General features: G+C 49.1%; 1 protein-coding gene across 4 annotated transcripts in view; it reads left to right on the top strand.

Moving 5' to 3' along the window:
* The window catches only part of DVL3 (dishevelled segment polarity protein 3), a 1,011,569-nt gene that overhangs the window by 640,169 nt on the left and 350,816 nt on the right, over positions 1–20,584 (top strand). The window contains exon 1 of one of the 4 annotated variants that reach the window (XM_069618832.1): positions 1,012–2,491. The exons of the other annotated variants lie outside the window; for them this stretch is intronic. Within the exon in view, the coding sequence (XP_069474933.1) occupies positions 2,326–2,491 (166 nt within the window). The 5' untranslated portion in view covers positions 1,012–2,325. Of the gene's footprint in view, positions 1–1,011; positions 2,492–20,584 lie in introns of those variants that run through there. 4 annotated transcript variants of the gene reach the window in all.

Raw genomic sequence — 20,584 nt, 5'->3', positions numbered from 1 at the left:
GGGTCACATGATTACGTTTGTTTTTAGAATATAACACATTGAAGTGCATTATGTTTGCATCTTACTGGAACGTTTTATTTAACATATGAGTTGGTAAGGTCATTCTGGAATATACCCCAAAACATTTTTGAAAATACAATTGTCAATTAGATTTGACATAAACTTACCTTGAGATCATCAAAACGTTTGGCTGTATTAGCCTGTGGTAGTGTGCAGGGGACGGGAGTTCCCTACTTCTGGGAACGTACCTTTTTTCTAGATATGCAAATTGGTCAGGGTACTGTCCCATGGTGCCATCGCAGGGGAGAATAAGTCTCTGAACGTGGGAATCGTGGCGTCGTCGGTGCAGTTTGCTCATGATTGTTTGCTCATGATTGTTTGCTCATGATGTTTGCGAACTATTTGATCACACGGAATGCTGGTGTTGAAAGTCCTATGAAACAAACCAAAAGAAACTGGGCAGAATTTTGTAGTGCAGGTATGGGGTCGTTGACAGTGGTACTCATGTTTGCATGCATTGAGACGCGACAGGGACTTGGGTCTTCCCAACTTCCACACCACGCCTCTGGGGGATCCAGACGTGGACCCCTTGCTCACTGTTCTTAGAGAGGCAAAAGTTTCACCTCACTGATGAGGCCCAACAAGGCTGAAACACGTGTCTGGGGTTGCTGTTGGTACTCTTGTTCAGAGAAGAATTGCCTAGCATTTCTGTGATGAACTGCCCCTGGGCAGGACAAAGACTGATATGCAGGGATAAGTCTCCTCTGTGAAAGGGACAGTGAGCTAAAGACTTGGTTGAGACTCTCCCAGGGGCCATCCATCCAAGAACAGGTCAATGGGCTGTGTTCGTGCTGGTAGAGAGACTCCCAGACCCCCCTTTGTTTTTCTCATTCCAAACATGTGGCTGGTACCTCTCTCTGCCTGGCACCAGTGAAGGCGGGCGGGAGTGCTGAGGGGAGGCGTGTGCATCAGGTATGCCCCTCCAGCCCCGTGCCAGAGAAGGCTGCGGCCAGTGCTGTAACCTCCTGAGCACTCGGGGGCGGTGAAGGTGTATTCTTCGTGTGTGGCATGCTCTCCCGTCTGCAGTGCCGGATACCTGCCGAAGGCTGTGGGGGTGGCCTTCTAGAGGGCGTGTGCAGGCGGCCTCTGTTGCCAGTGCATTCCCACTTTGCTGTGAGTGGTGGTTCGTGTGCAGCGGGTTCTCGTCCTGCCTCCTGTCAGTTCAGGTTGCTGTGTTGTTCTGAGTTGCCGAGCGACCCTCCCTCCCCTGCAGTCCTGGGAGGCGGTGGAGGGCTGAAGAATTGGTTCGATTTACGCGGAAGAGGGAACTGCAAGGGACCGAGTACCTGTCCGAACTCTTGCCCAGTGCAGAATGTCGTGTGAATTCCACAGAAAGCTCAGGGGGGCTGTGTGAGCAGTCGGGGCCTGCCGAGGCCAGGATGCCATGAGCCGTCCACCACAGAAACCCGCATTCCAGGCAAGAGAATGGGACTGATCAAGGCCACAGCCATCAAAGTCGCCGTGACCCTCCCCAGAGAGGGGCAGAGGGACTCGGGAGTTTGACGCCTTTCCATCCACAGGCAGGCCGCTAAGCTGAAGACATCACTGGGGGTGTGGCTGTAATCGGGGATCCCCCAGGCACTCTGATCTGGCCTCCCTGCAGGTGGAGACGGCTTGGGCCACTGAGAACCACCCGAGAGAAACCTACACTTCGTGCCCGAACTGCAGGTGGCGTCAGAAGCGCTGGGTCTGCGGCCTCAGGCAGCCTGCCTTGACCTCTCTGTGCCGGGAGAAGCACTGGCACTAGGGCGCCTCAGAGGCCCTTGAAGGCATCAGAGGAACCTCTAGGCACTGTCTGGTGTAGAGTCGGCAGCAGAACTTTGCAGAGTATTGCATGATCTTCTAACCAGGTGTTCCTGGATGTTGAGTACAGGCTGAACCCCTGGAAGTCAGCTGAGGAACATAGAGGTGCGGAGCATAAGGAACCCCATGTCCCAGTCTCCATCTCTTTCACACTTCATCAGAGGAACCCTCGACCCTGTCCGGTTTATCCTGCAACTTGAGGTGATCCAGTTGCCTGCTCTTTCTGATCTGGGGAACCTTCTGTCACCACTGAACTGTGGAGGTGTCCAAAAAGCCCCCTGACCCAGTCTTATCAGGGTAACCTTCCATCACTACCCTGGGCCCCTTGGTTAAGTGCATTCTTGTGTTCTGGGAGCCATCTGTGGAACCTCCAGATCACATCTCCTAGTGTCTTTCTTGGGGGTTTGGGGAAATGTTTTGAGAAGCTAATCAGTTAAGGCCTGTGTACTGCACGCAGTGAAAATGGTGGTGGTGTTGTGCTTTGGAAACCGGGAGAGGTCCCAACCGGTGCCAGCAACTCGGACCTACCGTGGGGACAACTCCAGGAATGAGAACATTGCGCGTGTCGCCCGATGCCCTATGCAAGCAGTGAGTGGCTACACAGAGATCGAGAGTGGCGCCCATCACTGTGAGTATTCTAGTGTGGCAGGACTTCCTTTCCAAAGGCACTGTCGGTGGCATGCTGTGTTCTTCTATGTTGGCTTTAGTTCTGTGGGAAGCTGTCATTGTGTGACTGTATTAAGTCTGCTGAGCACTATCGAGGGGATGTGGGCATTCCTTGTGTCTCAAGGTTCATCAGGCTTTTATCTACTCCTGGCAATGTAAAGTTGGTGGACTATTGCCTGGCTTTCCTGGACACTGTCTCTCCCGGGACGGGTATGAAAGAGGGGACTTTACCCATGTCTTTTGGGCACAGTTTGTTGGATCATGGATGAAGCATTACTAGTCTCATCTGGGCACTGTATAAAGTGTGCATATTATTTGTCTTTTCTGGGCAAGAAATTACAGTTGAGGACATTGATGTAGTGGGATGAAGCTCATTACCATCTCTTCTGGGCACTATGAAAGGGCTGTAGGCATTGCCTGCTACTCTTGGCACAATTAGAGCGCGGGGCATGAAGGGGGAGAGGTATCTCGTTGCCTTTTTAGAGTTAGAAGGCATTACACAGCTCTCCTGAACTCTAAAACAGCTGCCTCCATCTGAGCCCCCCCCTATGCCCAACCTTTCCCCCCTTTTACTACTTGTTCTTCTCTAGCGGACATCGTCTTATTTTTTAATAAGGTTCTGGTTCTATATGTTTTTTTTCTCTTGATGGCTGGCATCTCAGAATGGTAGCATTTTTTAGTTATGGGGGTTACTTTAGTCTGTTTTCCACGTGCCGAAAATGTTCCGACTCTAATTATACTTAAAGATTCTTTTGAAACATCAAATGAACGAATTAAAGTTAAAAAAAAAACCCTGCTGCATAAATCACATTTACTAATAGGTCAAAATTCAGACACAAATCAGGCGTAGTATGGAATACAGCGTTAGATCTCGTTTACAGTGTGCTAATGACGTGTATGAGTGGTTGAAAGAAAACCTATTGTTTCTTTTTCCCCTGCCTCCTATTGTCCATTCTGCAAACCAAATATAGCCCAAATATAAGCTCCCGGTGCCATAATAAATATGAATCCACAACCAGCATGAACCACACCAGTTATGGTTAAAGCTTGCTACACCACAGACTATGCCCAAGGCCTTCACAGAAGGCGGTCATATAGTCCACCACTCCTATCGAATACAGGGGGCAGAGCAGTGTGCGATAGCTGGGATCGACTCCTTCTGACTGGGGGCCCTCCACTGGTTTACAATTTATAAGGATGTTCTTTCTCACTGCAATGAATATCATATGGATTACGTGCTTTTCTACAGCACTATGTTCAAAAAGGGATTACCTTCTCCAAATAACCAAAATGCCTACTGGTAACTATTTCACATCGAAAAAAGGGACTTAGGTTTAGGTTTAAGGGGCCTCCATGAAGTGTGCTCTCAAGGGCATTGTCATGTCGTATGACCATGGACGCTGAAGCTTGGCAACCCCGCCACCACAATGACATATCAATCAAGCTCATCACAAACAACTTGCATGTGCCAAAGTTTCTTTGTAACACATTCAACTGAATTCCTCTCTGTCTAATTGACATAGAAACACCTGGGATCATATCCTGATGTTTCAACCTACATCCCCACATCTTGGGACCATGATTCTGCTAGAGCTGCTGTTCTGGACATATTATCTGGCAGGAATAGTGTATGAATAGTTTTCATTTGAGGATAATATCTTCCCATTAGGTGGGATTCCGAAGAAAAGCATCTACTGTAGTTTTATCTCGTAGCGATTTTGAAATTCCCCAATACACAAGACAATCGGGTTCTGTGGGTTCAGTATGTTCTGGGCCCAAAGATCTTTAAATTCAAGTTGCAATATAGTAGCCTGCCATATCTCACTCACCACCTCAATACTAAACATGCACACAGCACACCATTTCTTACTCACCATATGTCAAATATCACTAGCCAATGGCTAGTGGCAAGTACAATTGTACACCCTCGTTATATGACCCAGTACTCTGGATGATGGTCGGGTCCTGTGCCTTTCCTGTCATTTACTTAACCCAACTTCTAAGTCACAGAACCGGGAGTGATGCTCTACACGTTTAAGGTCTTAATAAACTATTTGTTATTTTTAAAAGGGCATGCAAGCATGGCTGGTTTCTTCAAGGCACGAGAAGGTGGTGGGGAATTACAGGTCGCTTAAGGCAATAACAAAGTAATGACCGTGTTCCCCTTATAGTGCCCCAGAGAGTCGGGGGCACCGTAGGTGAACAGGGTCATTCCTATCCGCTCTTTTGGACTCTATTAGGGATGGGATGGTGAATGACTCCTTGCAGGGGTTCCTGCACCAGCCCGGCTATATGAACGTATTCGTGTTTCTGCCCTCCTGCGGCAGGGAATAGAGGATCACCATCTCAGCCTTTGGCTGCATTGTACAATGTTTGCTATTTTGTGTGCTCGACAGATCAGTCTCTATGAGGGTGTTATGTCCTTCGCGCCCCTTAGCTCTACATTCAAGGATTGCCCCACCCCCACCCCTCCCAGTCCAGTCCAGCAGTGGACGCCAGTCTCTTGTGTGCCTTGCTCACTCTTTCTGACTTGGAGAAACTGGTTGGCCCACTTTCTGGCGGCTGCTAGGAGGCATTCTTGCATGAATAGCGCAATGGGCAGTACAGAGGGGGGGGGGGGGCGGGGTCGAGAGAAGCACCCCTGGGACTCTTCAGAAGCAGGCCTTCTGTGTGGATCTGCCAGGTCTCTGCCCTCCTTTCCCACACTGCTCTTCCGGTATGCGCTTGTGTACGTGTGCAGGTGTCGCTGCATGTGGACTGTGCATGGCCTGCGAACTGTGCATGGCCTGCGAGAGTGAAGACGCTGGCTCATAAGGGACACGCTTACTACCAAAAGGTGATCTCGGAACAGCTACAAGGGGCGTGTCCGTCACGGGCGCAGAGCCTTTAAAATGGGGCGAGTCACCAAAAGGCCTGCTACAGCCAAAGCTTTGTTATTATAAAGGAAGGCGGGTGCATGGGCCCCTGAATAGCCTATGAAACCGTCTGCATGGTTTATGGGGAATTGGCGGCCAGTACGTTACACATCGCCACCAGTAGCGTGCTGGACAATCTACATTCTCTGCCAGCGTGTACAGCCCCGCAGATTGTCCACTCAGCCCACACAAGAGGTCTGATATAGCTTGGTAGACTGAGTGACAGCTAATTTCGCCTTAGGCCATACATCTGGGAAGGTTCATTAATGATGATGTGGCTTTCAATAAAAACATGTTAGTTTAATAGTTTGTCAAGTACATAGTTTGTCAAGTACACAAAACCTGTTGGGAAATTGCATGTATTTTATTTTGGAATCTTGAAATAACTATATTGTCTACAGAAGGACATCAATTATACACTTGCATGAACTGGAACCGTTTATCATGAGCTTGCATTAAGTGTAATGTTAAAGTGAACAGTTTTTCTTTACAAAAGTGAAAGGTGTGTTCCATATTTTAGCTTTCTCTTTGGGTCTTTAAATTATGGTTTTGTCTATCACTTTGAAGGTGCAGTTAAAAAAGGTTTATCCAAGAAGTGTAATCGCTGGTTCTGGAATGCAGAGAAATGCTTTCATTTTCTCTGGCTGCTTCTGAAATCAGTCTGCATGCAGTCAATACCAGTAGTTATTGACTAAGTTCAGAACTTTTTGGCTCACAGGATGTCAAAATGACTTCCATTTGCGAATACCTATTTATTGCTTATTAGAATTGTTCCTTGTTCGGTCTGTTGATGTGGAGAACAGTCTTTGGATTCACACAGCATGTGTAAGGAATTCGCTGAGAGGATAAGAGGGCCAGATTAGCTAGATTCTTAGTATACTTTTGCTAACCTCCCACCTATTCATAGTTCATAGTTTTCTTTTCATTGATATACATATAACAAAACAAATTTTTTATATATCATTGCTTTCGCATGTTACATTTTAAAAACAGATAATAATCTAACTCTATTACAATTAAAACATCTCAGTTACTATTACATTAACCACCTATTCAGAGACAGTGGTGGACAAAAACCTCCCTAAAGTTCTCTAGGCTCATCTTTAAATAGCAGATGCTGAACTCAAGACCTAATGCTGCCAGAGGTGCTGGGGGGGGGGAGAAATACAAGCATGAACTATCACAGTGCACTATAGTTAAGAGAAAAAATGGGGGATGCGTACAAAAAGAAGGAAAATGTACTATAGAGGATGCAAAATCGCAAACCAGATACTAAAGTCGATTAATATCAAAAAGCCACCACAAGACTTTTTCTGATAATATGTCTCTTAAGTTCCTTGGTAGAGAAAATGTTCCGTTAGTCCGGCTGTCCTTTGGAGCATCCACTGGAGAGTGGGGAAGCTGGTTAGGTACATCTCCCTTTTGGACCACTTTGAGGGGGCATTACAAATAGATTTTCTCTTCACCCAATGGAGGGTTTTTCCTGCGCTATAGCAGCAGAAGGCTACCCAGTAGCAATTGTATTCTCGTCGTTGCCATCTTATGTCACACTTACAGGCTCTAGTGTCGTCTTTGGCTTTATAAAGGTTTGCTAAGATAACCAGTCACCTATTTATATTTTTCTGCAGGCTCCTACTGATATGAACCAGTGAAAATGTGACTATTGTGTTGTTGGCCAACGTCAGGCTTGTCCCCCAGCAGAAGGGGCGGTATTGCAAACTAGTTCTGCAGTGCTTTGTGTACTGAGCTTCAGGCAGGCAGACAAATGGGTGTGGTGAATTGTTTCTGCCTCTGCCCACTGTCACGTGTTTTACATTCCCATTGAGAGGTCAGAATCGGGGACCATCATTTCACCAGAATGCCTGGGGCAACGGAAGTAACATCAACGACCGTTGATCTCTGATGACTTCATGGTAAGTGATGTCATTTGACCCCAACCCCACGTGACATCATAGGAAGTGATGGCATACCACCTTTCACCCCTTGGCAAACAGGAAGTGGCATCACATAGCATTGTTCCTCAGTACCATAAGAAAAAAATGGCTACAATATCACTGTAATATGATATACATTTCATACAATTATGGATCAGCAATATGCACCGTTAATATCAAGTGTGTATAGGCCCATTTTACGAAAGTACTGTGAATCTAAGCAGACGTCCAGGGCCAAATGATACCATGCAATGGAAAGAAAATTAATGCGGCTGTTGCATGAAATGAAAGGTGTGTCAACAAATTCAACCTTTAGAAACTGCGTTATAACCAAGCAAATCTATATGCAAAAAACAAAAGCAAATGGATTGTAGCGGGATATGGATATATATATATATATATATATATATATATATATATATATATATATATATATATATATATATATATATATATATATATATATCTGAGGCTTGTGGAATCTGCTTAGATCACATGCTGTGCATAGGCCGACATCTAGTGGAAGCTGCGGAGTATTACAGTTTGTTTTTCGAAACTCGAAAATGGGCGTCGACACAGGCGTGCCAGTAATACTATCCCTAGTGTGACGTCCACTGTACCCAAGATCCCTCACGCGTCTAGGATCCTCAGATTGTTTTTTTCCGCCATACTGGTTGGAAGCATCTTGCGGAGTCCCCTGGCCTTAGCCATACTTTTGCTAATGATTGAAGTTAAAATTATTTATTGACATCCTTCCCCACCCCATGTCGACCCTCGACGACGGCTGGAGAAGACATTGACCGTCGGCTGCTGCACGACAGATCTGGGCCTCGGAAGGCCGCTGGCCTCAGCCCGGGCCTAGTAGGCCGCTGGCCTCGGCCCTGCAAGTAGGGAGAGTGGGGGGTGGTACATACTCTTCACTCTTGGTATATAGGTACACCTTATATATTCCTACACTTACCAGCCCGCTGCCTCAAGGTGCGTATGGAGGGTACCCCTTTCCAATTCTGCCCCAAGTGCAACCGCAAATACCCTTGGGTCGACAGGCACACCACGTGCAATCTCTGCTTGCCGAGGGACCACCCCGAAGCGAACTGCAGAGCGTGTAGTAGGTTTAAGCCTAAGACACTTAAGGACCGTTCAACAAAGCGTTGGGCCCGCCACGCCAGGCAGGCGGCCATGGCAGCGGAGGGCACCTTCAGCGATGGCAGCGACACCGTACTTTCGGACAGCGAGGGCATTACGGCGTCGAAAGACTGCCGAGCGCAGGTCCCCGACCTCGGAAGGTTGTCCGGCAGGGCGGCTATGGGGAAGACCCCCGGCGACGCAAGCGCTACACACACAAAGCACACTAAGTCCAACCGAACCTCGACGACGTCGACTTCTCGGAAAGAGGCACAGATAGAATGGTCCGACTCGGTGTCCTCTGGGCGCTCTCGATCGAGATCGCCTCATGACGCAAGGCAATCATCCACTCTTGCCAAGAGTGCCTCGCTCCCTAGATTAACGGAAGTTCGATCGTCGGAAGACGAAGACGACTTCCACCCCCAGGCCGCGCTCCAGGAGACCGAGGCCGCAGTCAACACCAGCGAGGCCCCACGCTCGAAACACACAGATACCTCTCCCGACCCTCGACGCCAGGCGTCGAAAGTCTCTGGGGCCTCCAAGGGGCAGGGAAAACATTTTTCCACGCACAGGGAGGGGGGGAAACAGCGGAAAGCACAGCCTTCCACTCCTAGGCAGACAGACAAACACAAATCTACTGGGACATCAACATCCAGCAAGGGTACCCTTGTTAAGTCCTCTAAGTTGCCTACTAAAGTCATACCCTGTTCCAAAGAATTGTCCAGTGAAGACATAGACAGGGTCATGTCAAGGATGTCTTCCTTAGCTGATTTTTATGACAAAAACCCAGAACATTTCCTTTCGTATGACCCTCAAGGGGCCATACCCTCAGGCTCCTCTGATCCTATCCCCCTAAGTAAAAAGGCCCGGTTCGAAAGACCTGAACCCTTAGAGGTGCAGCATTATTCTACTCCATACTCTACTCCACACCCCAGATACCAAGGACAGCCTTTCCCTGAAAGGGACCAGGAGTTTGAAATTATGGAGGAACAAACCGGGACTGAATACTATGCGGATGATGAGGACCTGGAGGAGATAGAAGATGAGCAGGAAATTTACAGAGTAGATTCCCCGGTAGAGAGCGAAGCCCCAGTTACCGACTCGCCAGTTGATAACCAGCCCCTCCTTAATGAAGTTCTCGCTCGCGCAGCAGAACACTTTCACATCGACACCCACGGTGTACAGGAGGAAAGGGACTTCGCAGAAGAGTTGGTGGGAGAGAGGAGGCCGGTCGCTCAGACCATCCCTATCCTTAAATCCATCCAACGTAGAATAGATCCATCCCTGGTGAATCCTAACCTCACCAGAGCCGTCAACCCCAGAGTTGAAAAACTTTTTCGGGCAGCCCCGTCTGACCCTCTTTATATAAGAGGACATCTTAAACCAGACTCCCTAGTGGTTACCAACACTCGGAAGAGGGCTGGGACACCCTTATCGTCGTCAGAAGCTCCTCCCGACAAGGAGAGCAAAAAACTGTACGGGTTTGGCAGGAAGGTAGCCTCAACGTCCGCCTACCAAGCAAGGATTGCAAACTCCACCACCCTGTTGGCAAGTTACAACTGCCATCAATGGGAAGAGGTCGCGGCGCTCATAGCCTCTGCTCCTGAACCGTTAAAGGGCCACTTGGCTCGGATCTCGGCAGAAGGGAGAGCCGTGTCTGGTTGCATATTAAAAGCAACTTTCGACGCCGCGGACAACGCAGGAAGATTGATAGCAGAAGGTACTGTTATCAAGAGACATGCGTGGTTACGGCAGTCGGGGTTCAAAACAGAAACCCAGGCTTCATTAATAGACAAGCCGGTGGAACCCGATCTATTGTTTGGGAAAGCGGTCCAAGACGCGCTTAAAAATGCCAAGGACGAATACGAGACTCTCAAATCCCTTGGCCAGCTTACCAACAAACCCCCTAACCAGAGGGGGAACAGTAATTTTCGTCGCCCACGCGGCCAAAATTCACAAAGAGGCAACTATGCCCAAGGACAGGGTACACAATGGAACAACAACCAGCAGTCTACCCAGAGTTACGGCAGGGGTAACAAGAAAGGTCGTGGAAGAGGCAGAGGCAGCCCCAACAAGGGAGGTGGCACGCCTCCACCAAAGCAGTGACGCTCAGTTCAGGGTCCCTTCTCACGCAACCCCAGTAGGGGGGACGCATTTCCAACTTCACCCAGGCTTGGGAAGGGATCACCTCAGACAGATGGGTGCTGTCAACAGTGTCCACAGGATACTGCATCGAACTGTTAGAGCATCCCCGAAACCACCCTCCACGACAACAAATACATTCTTTGGACAACCAGAAGATCCTCCTCGAGGAGATTGTCAATCTTCTAGCAAAGGACGCGATAGAACTCGTCCCGGGACACCAGGTAAACAAGGGTATTTATTCAACTTACTTCCTTGTGCCAAAAAAAGATTTGACAATGCGCCCAGTATTGGACTTACGGCCTGTGAACAAGTATGTCAAGCCCCAAAAATTTCACATGACTACTCTCAAAGAGGTTATCCCCCTCCTAAAAAAGGGGGATTACATGGCAACATTGGATATGAAGGATGCCTATTTTCATATTTCCATGTTCCCAGCGCACAGAAAGTACTTGCGCTTGAAGGTGGACAGTCGGCACTAGCAGTTCAAGGTACTGCCCTTCGGGATAGCTTCGGCTCCAAGGGTATTCAACAAGGTACTGGCGGTGGCGGCAGCACACCTACGCAGGGAGGCAATCCCGGTGTACCCTTACCTGGACGACTGGCTCATCACAGGGGAGACCCCATTAATTTTCAGAACAAACATTCGAAGAATGATCAACCTCCTCTTTGAATTAGGTTTCTCAATAAACGAGAAAAAGTCAAGTCTGGTGCCAAGCACCTCCAAACAGTTCCTAGAAGCTATCCTAGACACGCAAGAGGGGTTGACCTTTCCATTAGAGGAAAGAATTCGGAAATACTGCTGCAAATTCCGCAATATCAGGCCGGTCGCCAGATAACGGTACGCAAAGCAATGCGTTTGCTGGGCATGATGGCGTGATGTATTTACCTGGTCCCCCACGCAAGCCTGCGCATGTGTCCCATGCAGGAATGGTTGGCGAAACAGTGGTCTCCGGCAAGTGGTCAGTGGGACGATCTAGTGGTCGTTTCACCAACACTTGTACAAAGCCTTCACTGGTGGACAAGAGAAAATCTATCCCAGGGGAAACCCTTTTACGATCCTGAGGTACAGGCGGTAGTCACAACCGATGCATGCCTGACAGGGTGGGGAGCTCACCATCTCCACCACACAGCTCAGGGTCTCTGGTCTCACTCAGTGGCCAAGAATCATATCGACCTGCTAGAGCTTCTGGCAGTAGTCAGAGTGCTTCAAGCGTTCGAGCCCTACCTGTTGAATCTATCAGTTCAGATCCGAACGGACACCACTACAGCCATGTTTTACCTGAACAAGCAAGGAGGGACTTGTTCACCAAATCTGTCCAAGCTTGCCCAGAAAATTTGGATATGGGCACTCAGACGGAACATCTTCCTGTCATCTCAACATGTTCCAGGGGATCTCAATTCTCTGGCGGATGCTTTGAGCAGAGATCCCCTCCCAGAGGAACATGAATGGTGTCTACACAGAGAAATCGTAGAAGATATCTTCTCTCAGTGGGGTTTCCCCACTATAGACCTATTCGCCACAAGCGAAAACACAGTGCCCAGGATTTGCATCCAGGTTCCCCCAGCCAGACTCCCAGGGGAACACCTTGTGGATGAACTGGTCAGGGATGTTTGCATACGCTTTTCCACCAACACCTCATCAGGAAGGTGGTCAACAAGATGAACAGAGAATCGATGACGCTCATCCTAGTTGCTCCCATGTGGGCGAGACAACAGTGGTTCCCACACTTACGCAGACTAGCAGTGTGCGAACCCATCAAACTCCCGGGCTGGTACAACCTACTGTCCCAGCACCAAGGTCAAACAGTGCATCCTCAACCCAACTCAATGAACCTGGCAGCATGGCTCCTGAGGTCATAGTTCAGACATCTCAAATTACCACAGAGATGTATGAACATCCTAAAAGAATCTAGGAAGCCAAACACGAGGCACTGCTACTTTGACAAATGGAAAAGATTTGTTATCTGGTGCCAGAACAAGCAAGTCAACCCGGTTGATTACACTCCTTCCACAATTGTCACATACATGCTCCACCTGCTGGATGCAGGACTGGTATTTAACTCACTGAAGGTACACCTGGCAGCGCTGTCAGTATACACCACCTCCCATAATAACGTGTCGTGGTGGAAAATACCAGTGGTTAAAGCTTTCATGAAAGGAGTAAAGAGACTTCACCCTCCTATTTCAAACCCACCACCAGGATGGGACCTTAACGTGGTGCTATCTAAACTCATGGGCCCCCCATTCGAGCCCATGCATAAAAGCAGTCTCAAACACCTGACTTATAAGACGGCCTTCTTAGTAGTAATTACATCTATAAGAAAGGTCAGTGAAATTCAGGCTCTGTCAGTGCAGGATCGATTCTTTACAGTTCATAAAGATAAACTGGTTTTACATACACACCCTAGGTTCTCACCTAAGTTTATTTCTAAATTCCACGTGAACCAGTCCACCGAGCTTCCGGCTTTCTTCCAAGACCCACAAAGCTCGGCTGAGATGAAACTGTGTAGGGCGGCCCTCTACTATGTAAACAAGACCAGACCGCTAAGGAAAACAGACCAGCTGTTTGTCTCCGTAGCTACAGGCAGAGAGGGAGATTGCGCCTCTAAAGGTGCCATCTCTAAGTGGACTGTTAACTGTATCCAGCTGTGTTACTCCCTTTCTGAAAAAACTCTGCCTTTCACGCCAAGAGTGCACTTTACAAGAGGCATTGGGGCCACTCTGGCTTTCATTGCAAATGTACCCCTTGACACCATTCTAAGACATTTATTTGCTCATGACCGTTCTCACATCCCACCTCCTTCTAACACTGCTCGCTAATCTATGCACAGCATGTGATCTAAGCAGATTCCACAAGCCTCAGAAGGGATACAGTACTCATCGTAATCGTATTTCTGATGCTTGTATCTGCTTGGATTCACATGCGACCCACCCTTCCTTCCCTCTGAGAGAAGGCGCATGGATGCTTGTAGTCTTATCTTTCTATCTATCTGATTGGATTATCTGTACTCGCGCTACTCCTCATGCTACCACATGTCAGAAAAAATACAATCTGAGGGTCCTAGACGCGTGAGGGATCATGGGTACAGTGGACGTCACACTAGGGATAGTATTACTGGCACACCCTGTGTCGACGCCCATTTTCGAGTTTCGAAACACAAACTGTAATTCTCCGCAGCTTCCACTAGATGTCGGCCTATGCACAGCATGTGAATCTAAGCCGATACAAGCATCAGAAATACGATTACGGTGTGTAATGTATCATATATATATATTTCTGAGGCTTGTGGAATCTGCTTAGATCACATGCTGTGCATAGGCCGACATCTAGTGGAAGCTGCGGAGTATTACAGTTTGTTTTTCGAAAGTCGAAAATGGGCGTCGACACAGGCGTGCCAGTAATACTATCCCTAGTGTGACGTCCACTGTACCCAAGATCCCTCACGCGTGTAGGATCCTCAGATTGTTTTTTTCCGCCATACTGGTCGGAAGCATCTTGCGGAGTTCCCTGGCCTTAGCCATACTTTTGCTGTTATTATAATTTTAATTCTTATTCATTCCCTTCCCCACCCCAACGTCGACCCTCAACCTCGACGACGGCTGGAGAAGTCATCGACCGTCGACTGCTGCACGACGGATCTGGGCCTCGGTAGGCCGCTGGCCTCGGCCCGGGCCTAGTAGGCCGCTGGCCTCGGCCCTTACAAGTAGGGAGAGTGGGGGGTGGTACATACTCTTCACTCTTGATATATAGTTACATTTATATATATTCCTACACTTAGCAGCCCGCTGCCTTAAGGTGCGTATGGAGGGTACCCCTTTTCAATTCTGCCCCAAGTGCAATCGCAAATACCCTTGGGTCGACAGGCACGCCACGTGCAATCTCTGCTTGCCGAGGGATCACCCCGAAGCGAACTGCAGAGCGTGTAGTAGGTTTAAACCTAAGACACTTAAGGACCGTTCGACAAAGCGTTGGGCCCACCACGCCAGGCAGGAGGCCATGGCAGCGGAGGGCGCCTTCAGCGATGGCAGCGACGCCGTACTTTCGGACGGCGAGGGCATTACGGCGTCGAAAGACAGCCGACGAGCGCAGGTCCCCGACCTCGGAAGGTCGTCCGGCAAGGCGGCTATGGGGAAGACCCCCGGCGACGCAAGCGCTACACACCTAACACACACTAAACACACTAAGACCAACCGGACCTCGACGACGTCGACTTCCCGGAAAGAGGCACAAAAAGAACGGTCCGACTCGGTGTCCTCTGGGCGCTCTCGATCGAGATCGCCTCACGACGCAAGGCAATCATCCACTCTTGCCAAGAGTGCCTCGCTACACACACTAACGGAAGTTCGATCGTCGGGAGACGAAGACGACTTCCACCCCCAGGCCGCGCTCCAAGATACCGAGACCGCGGTTAACACCAGTGAGGCCCCACGCCCGAAGCACACAGATACCTTTCCAGACCCTCGACGCCAGGCGTCGAAAGTCTCTGGGGCCCCCAAGGGACAGGGAAAACATTTTTCCACGCACGGAGAAGGGGGGAAACAGCGGAAAGCACAGCCTTCCACCCCTGTAAAGCCTAAGCAGACAAGCAAACACAAGTCTACCCTTGAAAATAAATCACCTGCTAAAGTAATACCCTGTTCCAGGGAATGGTCCAGTGAAGACATAGACAGGGTTATGTCTAGGATGTCTTCCTTGGCTGATTTTTATGATAAGAACCCAGAACACTTTCTTTCATATAACCCTCAAGGGGCCACACCCTCAGGCTCCTCCGATCCTATCCCGCTAAGTAAAAAGCCCCGGGTCGAAAGACCTGAACCCTTCGAGGTTCAGCCTTACTCCACTCCATATTCTACTCCACTCCCCAGTTATCAGGGACAAGTTTTCCCTGAAGAGGACCAGGAGTTTGCAATTATGGAAGAACAAACCGGGACAGATTACTATGCAGAGGATGAGGACCTGGAGGAGGGAGAAGATGAGCAGGAAATTTACAGAGTAGATTCCCCAGTACAAAGCGAAGCCCCAGTTACTGACTCTCCAGTTGATAACCAGCCCCTCCTTAACGAGGTTCTCGCTCGAGCAGCGGAACACTTCCACATCGACACCCACGGTGTACAGGAGGAAAGGGACTTCGCGGAGGAGTTTGTAGGAGAGAGAAGACCGGTCGCTCAGACCATCCCTATCCTCAAATCCATCCAACGAAGAATAGATCCTTCCCTGGTGAATCCTAACCTCACCAGAGCTGTCAACCCCAGAATTGAAAAGATTTTCCGGGCAGCCCAGTCTGACCCTCTGTATATAAAGGGACATCTTAAACCAGATTCCCTAGTGGTGACCAACACTAGAAAGAGGGCTGGCACGCCCTTATCTTCATCAGAAGCTCCTCCCGACAAGGAGAGCAAAAAACTTTACGGGTTTGGCAGAAAGGTAGCCTCAACGTCCGCCTACCAAGCAAGGATTGCGAATTCCACCACCCTGTTGGCTAGTTACAATTGCCATCAATGGGAAGAAGTCGCGGCGCTCATTGCCTCTGCTCCAGAACCGTTAAAGGGCCAGCTGGCTCGGATCTCGGCAGAGGGGAGAGCCGTGTCTGGTTGCATTTTAAAAGCAACTTTCGACGCCGCTGACAACGCAGGGAGATTGATAGCAGAAGGTACTGTTATCAAGAGACATGCGTGGTTACGGCAGTCGGGATTCAAGACAGAAACCCAGGCTTCTTTAATAGACAAGCCAGTGGAACCCGACCTATTGTTTGGGAAAGCGGTCGAAGACGCACTTAAAAATGCCAAAGATGAATATGAGACTCTCAAATCCCTTGGCCAGCTTACCAACAAACCCCCTAACCAGAGGGGGAACAATAATTTTCGTCGCCCACGCGGCCAAAATTCACAAAGAGGCAACTATGCCCAGGGACAAGGTACACAATGGAATAACAACCAGCAGTCTACCCAGAGTTACGGCAGGGGTAACAAGAGAGGTCGTGGAAGAGGCAGAGGCAGCCCCAACAAGGGCGGTGGCACGCCTCCACCAAAACAGTGACGCTCAGTTCAGGGTCCCTTGCCACGCAACCCCAGTAGGGGGACGCATTTCCACCTTCACCCAGGCTTGGGAAGGGATCACCTCAGACAGATGGGTGCTGTCAACAGTATCCGCAGGATATTGTATAGAACTACTGCAGCGTCCCCGGAATCATCCTCCACGACAAAGAGTGCACTCCCTAGAGCATCAAAGGATCCTTCTCGAGGAGATCGCCATTCTGCTAGAAAAGGACGCGATAGAACTCGTCCCAGGACACCAGGTAAACAAGGGTATCTATTCAACTTACTTCCTTGTGCCAAAGAAAGATTTGACAATGCGCCCAGTATTGGACTTACGGCCTGCCAACAAATATGTCAAGCCCCAAAAATTCCGTATGACCACGCTACAAGAGGTAATCCCCCTCCTAAAAAAGGGGGATTACATGGCAACCTTGGATATGAAAGATGCTTATTTTCATATTTCCATGCTCCCAGCGCACAAAAAGTACTTGCGCTTCAAGGTGGACAGTCGCCACTACCAATTCAAGGTACTGCCCTTCGGGATAGCTTCAGCACCAAGGGTATTCACCAAGGTACTGGCGGTGGCGGCTGCACACCTACGCAGGGAAGCAATCCCGGTGTACCCTTATCTGGACGACTGGCTCATAACGGGGGAAACCCCAGGAATTTGCAGGTCAAACATTCAGAGGACTATCGACCTCCTCCACGAATTAGGCTTCTCCATCAACGAGAAAAAGTCAAGTCTGGTGCCAAGCACCTCAAAACAGTTTCTAGGAGCTATCCTAGATACTCAGAAAGGATTGACCTTCCCTTCGGAAGAGAGAATTCGGAATATACTTCTGCAAATTCCGCATTATCAGTCAGGTCAACAGATAACAGTACGCAAAGCTATGCGGTTACTGGGCATGATGGCGTCATGCATTTACCTGGTCCCCCACGCGCGTCTGCGCATGCGTCCCATGCAGGAATGGTTGGCGAAACAGTGGTCTCAGGCAAGTGGTCATTGGGACGATCTAGTGGTCGTTTCGCCAACACTCGTACAGAGCCTACACTGGTGGACAAGAGAGAATCTCGCAAAGGGGAAACCCTTTTACGATCCCGAAGTACAAGCCGTGGTGACTACAGATGCATGCCTGACTGGGTGGGGAGCTCACCATCTCCACCACACAGCTCAGGGTCTCTGGTCTCACTCAGTAGCCAAGAACCACATCAATCTGCTAGAGCTTCTGGCAGTATTCCGAGCGCTAAGGGCGTTCGAGCCCCATCTACTGAACTTGTCGGTGCAGATCAGGACGGACAGCACGACAGCCATGTTCTATCTGAACAAGCAAGGGGGGACTCGTTCGCCAAATCTGTCCAAGCTTGCCCAGAAAATATGGATATGGGCACTCAGACGGAACATCTTCCTGTCATCGCAACATGTTCCAGGGGAGCTCAATTCCCTAGCGGATGCTCTAAGCAGAAACTCCCTCCCAGAAGAACACGAATGGGTCCTTCACAGAGACGTAGTAGAAGATCTCTTCTCTCAGTGGGGTTTCCCCACTATAGACCTATTCGCCACAAGCGAAAACAAACAATGCCCAGGATTTGCATCCAGGTTCCCCCAGCCGGACTCCCAAGGGAATGCCCTGTGGATGAACTGGTCAGGGATGTTTGCGTACGCTTTTCCACCAACTCCTCTCATCAGGAAGGTGGTGTACAAGATGAACAAGGAATCTATGACGCTCATCCTAGTTGCTCCCATGTGGGCGAGACAACCATGGTTTCCACACCTACGCAGGATGGCGGTGTGCGAACCCATCAGACTCCCAGCCTGGTACAACCTACTGTCCCAGCAACAGGGTCAAACAGTGCATCAGGAACCCAACTCTATGAACCTAGCAGCATGGCTCCTGAAGTCATAGAGTTTGGACATCTCAAATTACCACAGAGGTGTATGGACATTCTAAAGGAGTCCAGGAAACCAAATACAAGGCACTGTTACTTTGATAAGTGGAAAAGATTCGTTATCTGGTGCCAGAATAAACAAATCAACCCGGTTGATTGCACTCCTTCCAACGTTGTGACATACATGCTCCACCTGCTGGATGCAGGGTTGGTTTTTAACTCGCTGAAAGTACACCTGGCAGCCCTCTCGGCTTACACCACATCCCATAACAAGGTCTCGTGGTGGAAAGTACCAGTGGTTAAAGCCTTCATGGAAGGAGTAAAGAGACTTCACCCTCCTATTTCGAACCCACCGCCAGGATGGGACCTCAACGTGGTGCTAGCTAAGCTCATGGGACCCCCATTCGAACCCATGCATAAAAGTAGTCTCAAACACCTGACTTATAAAACGGCCTTCTTAGTAGCCATTACCTCCATAAGAAGGGTCAGTGAAATTCAGGCTCTGTCAGTGCAGGATCCTTTCTTTACTATCCACAAGGACAAACTGGTTTTACGCACACACCCTAGGTTCTCACCTAAATTCATATCCAAGTTCCATGTAAACCAGTCCATCGAGCTTCCGGCTTTCTTCCAGAACCCGCAAAGCTCGGCTGAGGTGAAACTACACACCCTAGATGTGCGTAGGGCGGTCCTATACTATGTAAATAAAACCAGACCGCTAAGGAAAACAGATCAACTGTTTGTCTCCGTAGCTACAGGCAGAGAGGGGGATCGCGTCTCTAAGGGCGCTATCTCGAAGTGGATTATCAACTGTATACAGCTGTGTTACTCTCTTTCTGACAAGACTCTGCCTTTTACGCCAAGGGCCCACTCTACTAGAGGCATTGGTGCCACTCTGGCTTTCATTGCAAATGTTCCCCTCGACACCATTTGCAAAGCGGCTACTTGGAGCTCTATTCACACTTTTACTCAGCATTACTGCATTGACACTCATTCCAAGACAGATACACAAGTGGGACAAGCGGTTCTAAGACACCTGTTTGCTCATGACCCTTCTCACATCCCACCTCCTTCTTCTGGTACTGCTCGCTAATCTATGCACAGCATGTGATCTAAGCAGATTCCACAAGCCTCAGAAGGGATACATTACTCACCGTAATCGTATTTCTGATGCTTGTATCTGCTTAGATTCACATGCTGTGCATAGGCCGACATCTAGTGGAAGCTGCGGAGTATTACAGTTTGTTTTTCGAAAGTCGAAAATGGGCGTCGACACAGGCGTGCCAGTAATACTATCCCTAGTGTGACGTCCACTGTACCCAAGATCCCTCACGCGTGTAGGATCCTCAGATTGTATTTTTTCTGACATGAGGAAGCATGAGGAGTAGCGTGAGTACAGATAATCCAAGCAGATAGACAGAAAAGGTAAGACTACAAGCAATCATGCGCCTTCTCTCGGAGGGGAGGAAGGGTGGGTCGCATGTGAATCTAAGCAGATACAAGCATCAGAAATACGATTACGGTGAGTAATGTATCCCTTCTGAGGCTTGTGGAATCTGCTTAGATCACATGCTGTGCATAGATTAGCGAGCAGTACCAGAAGAAGGAGGTGGGATGTGAGAAGGGTCATGAGCAAACAGGTGTCTTAGAACCGCTTGTCCCACTTGTGTATCTGTCTTGGAATGAGTGTCAATGCAGTAATGCTGAGTAAAAGTGTGAATAGAGCTCCAAGTAGCCGCTTTGCAAATGGTGTCGAGGGGAACATTTGCAATGAAAGCCAGAGTGGCACCAATGCCTCTAGTAGAGTGGGCCCTTGGCGTAAAAGGCAGAGTCTTGTCAGAAAGAGAGTAACACAGCTGTATACAGTTGATAATCCACTTCGAGATAGCGCCCTTAGAGACGCGATCCCCCTCTCTGCCTGTAGCTACGGAGACAAACAGTTGATCTGTTTTCCTTAGCGGTCTGGTTTTATTTACATAGTATAGGACCGCCCTACGCACATCTAGGGTGTGT

Source organism: Ambystoma mexicanum, chromosome 10 (assembly GCF_040938575.1).
Source record: "Ambystoma mexicanum isolate Mex_15411 chromosome 10, UKY_AmexF1_1, whole genome shotgun sequence".
Lineage (NCBI taxonomy): Eukaryota > Metazoa > Chordata > Amphibia > Caudata > Ambystomatidae > Ambystoma > Ambystoma mexicanum.
Note: the sequence above shows the minus strand (reverse complement) of the source record. Positions and strands in the feature narration are given on the sequence as shown.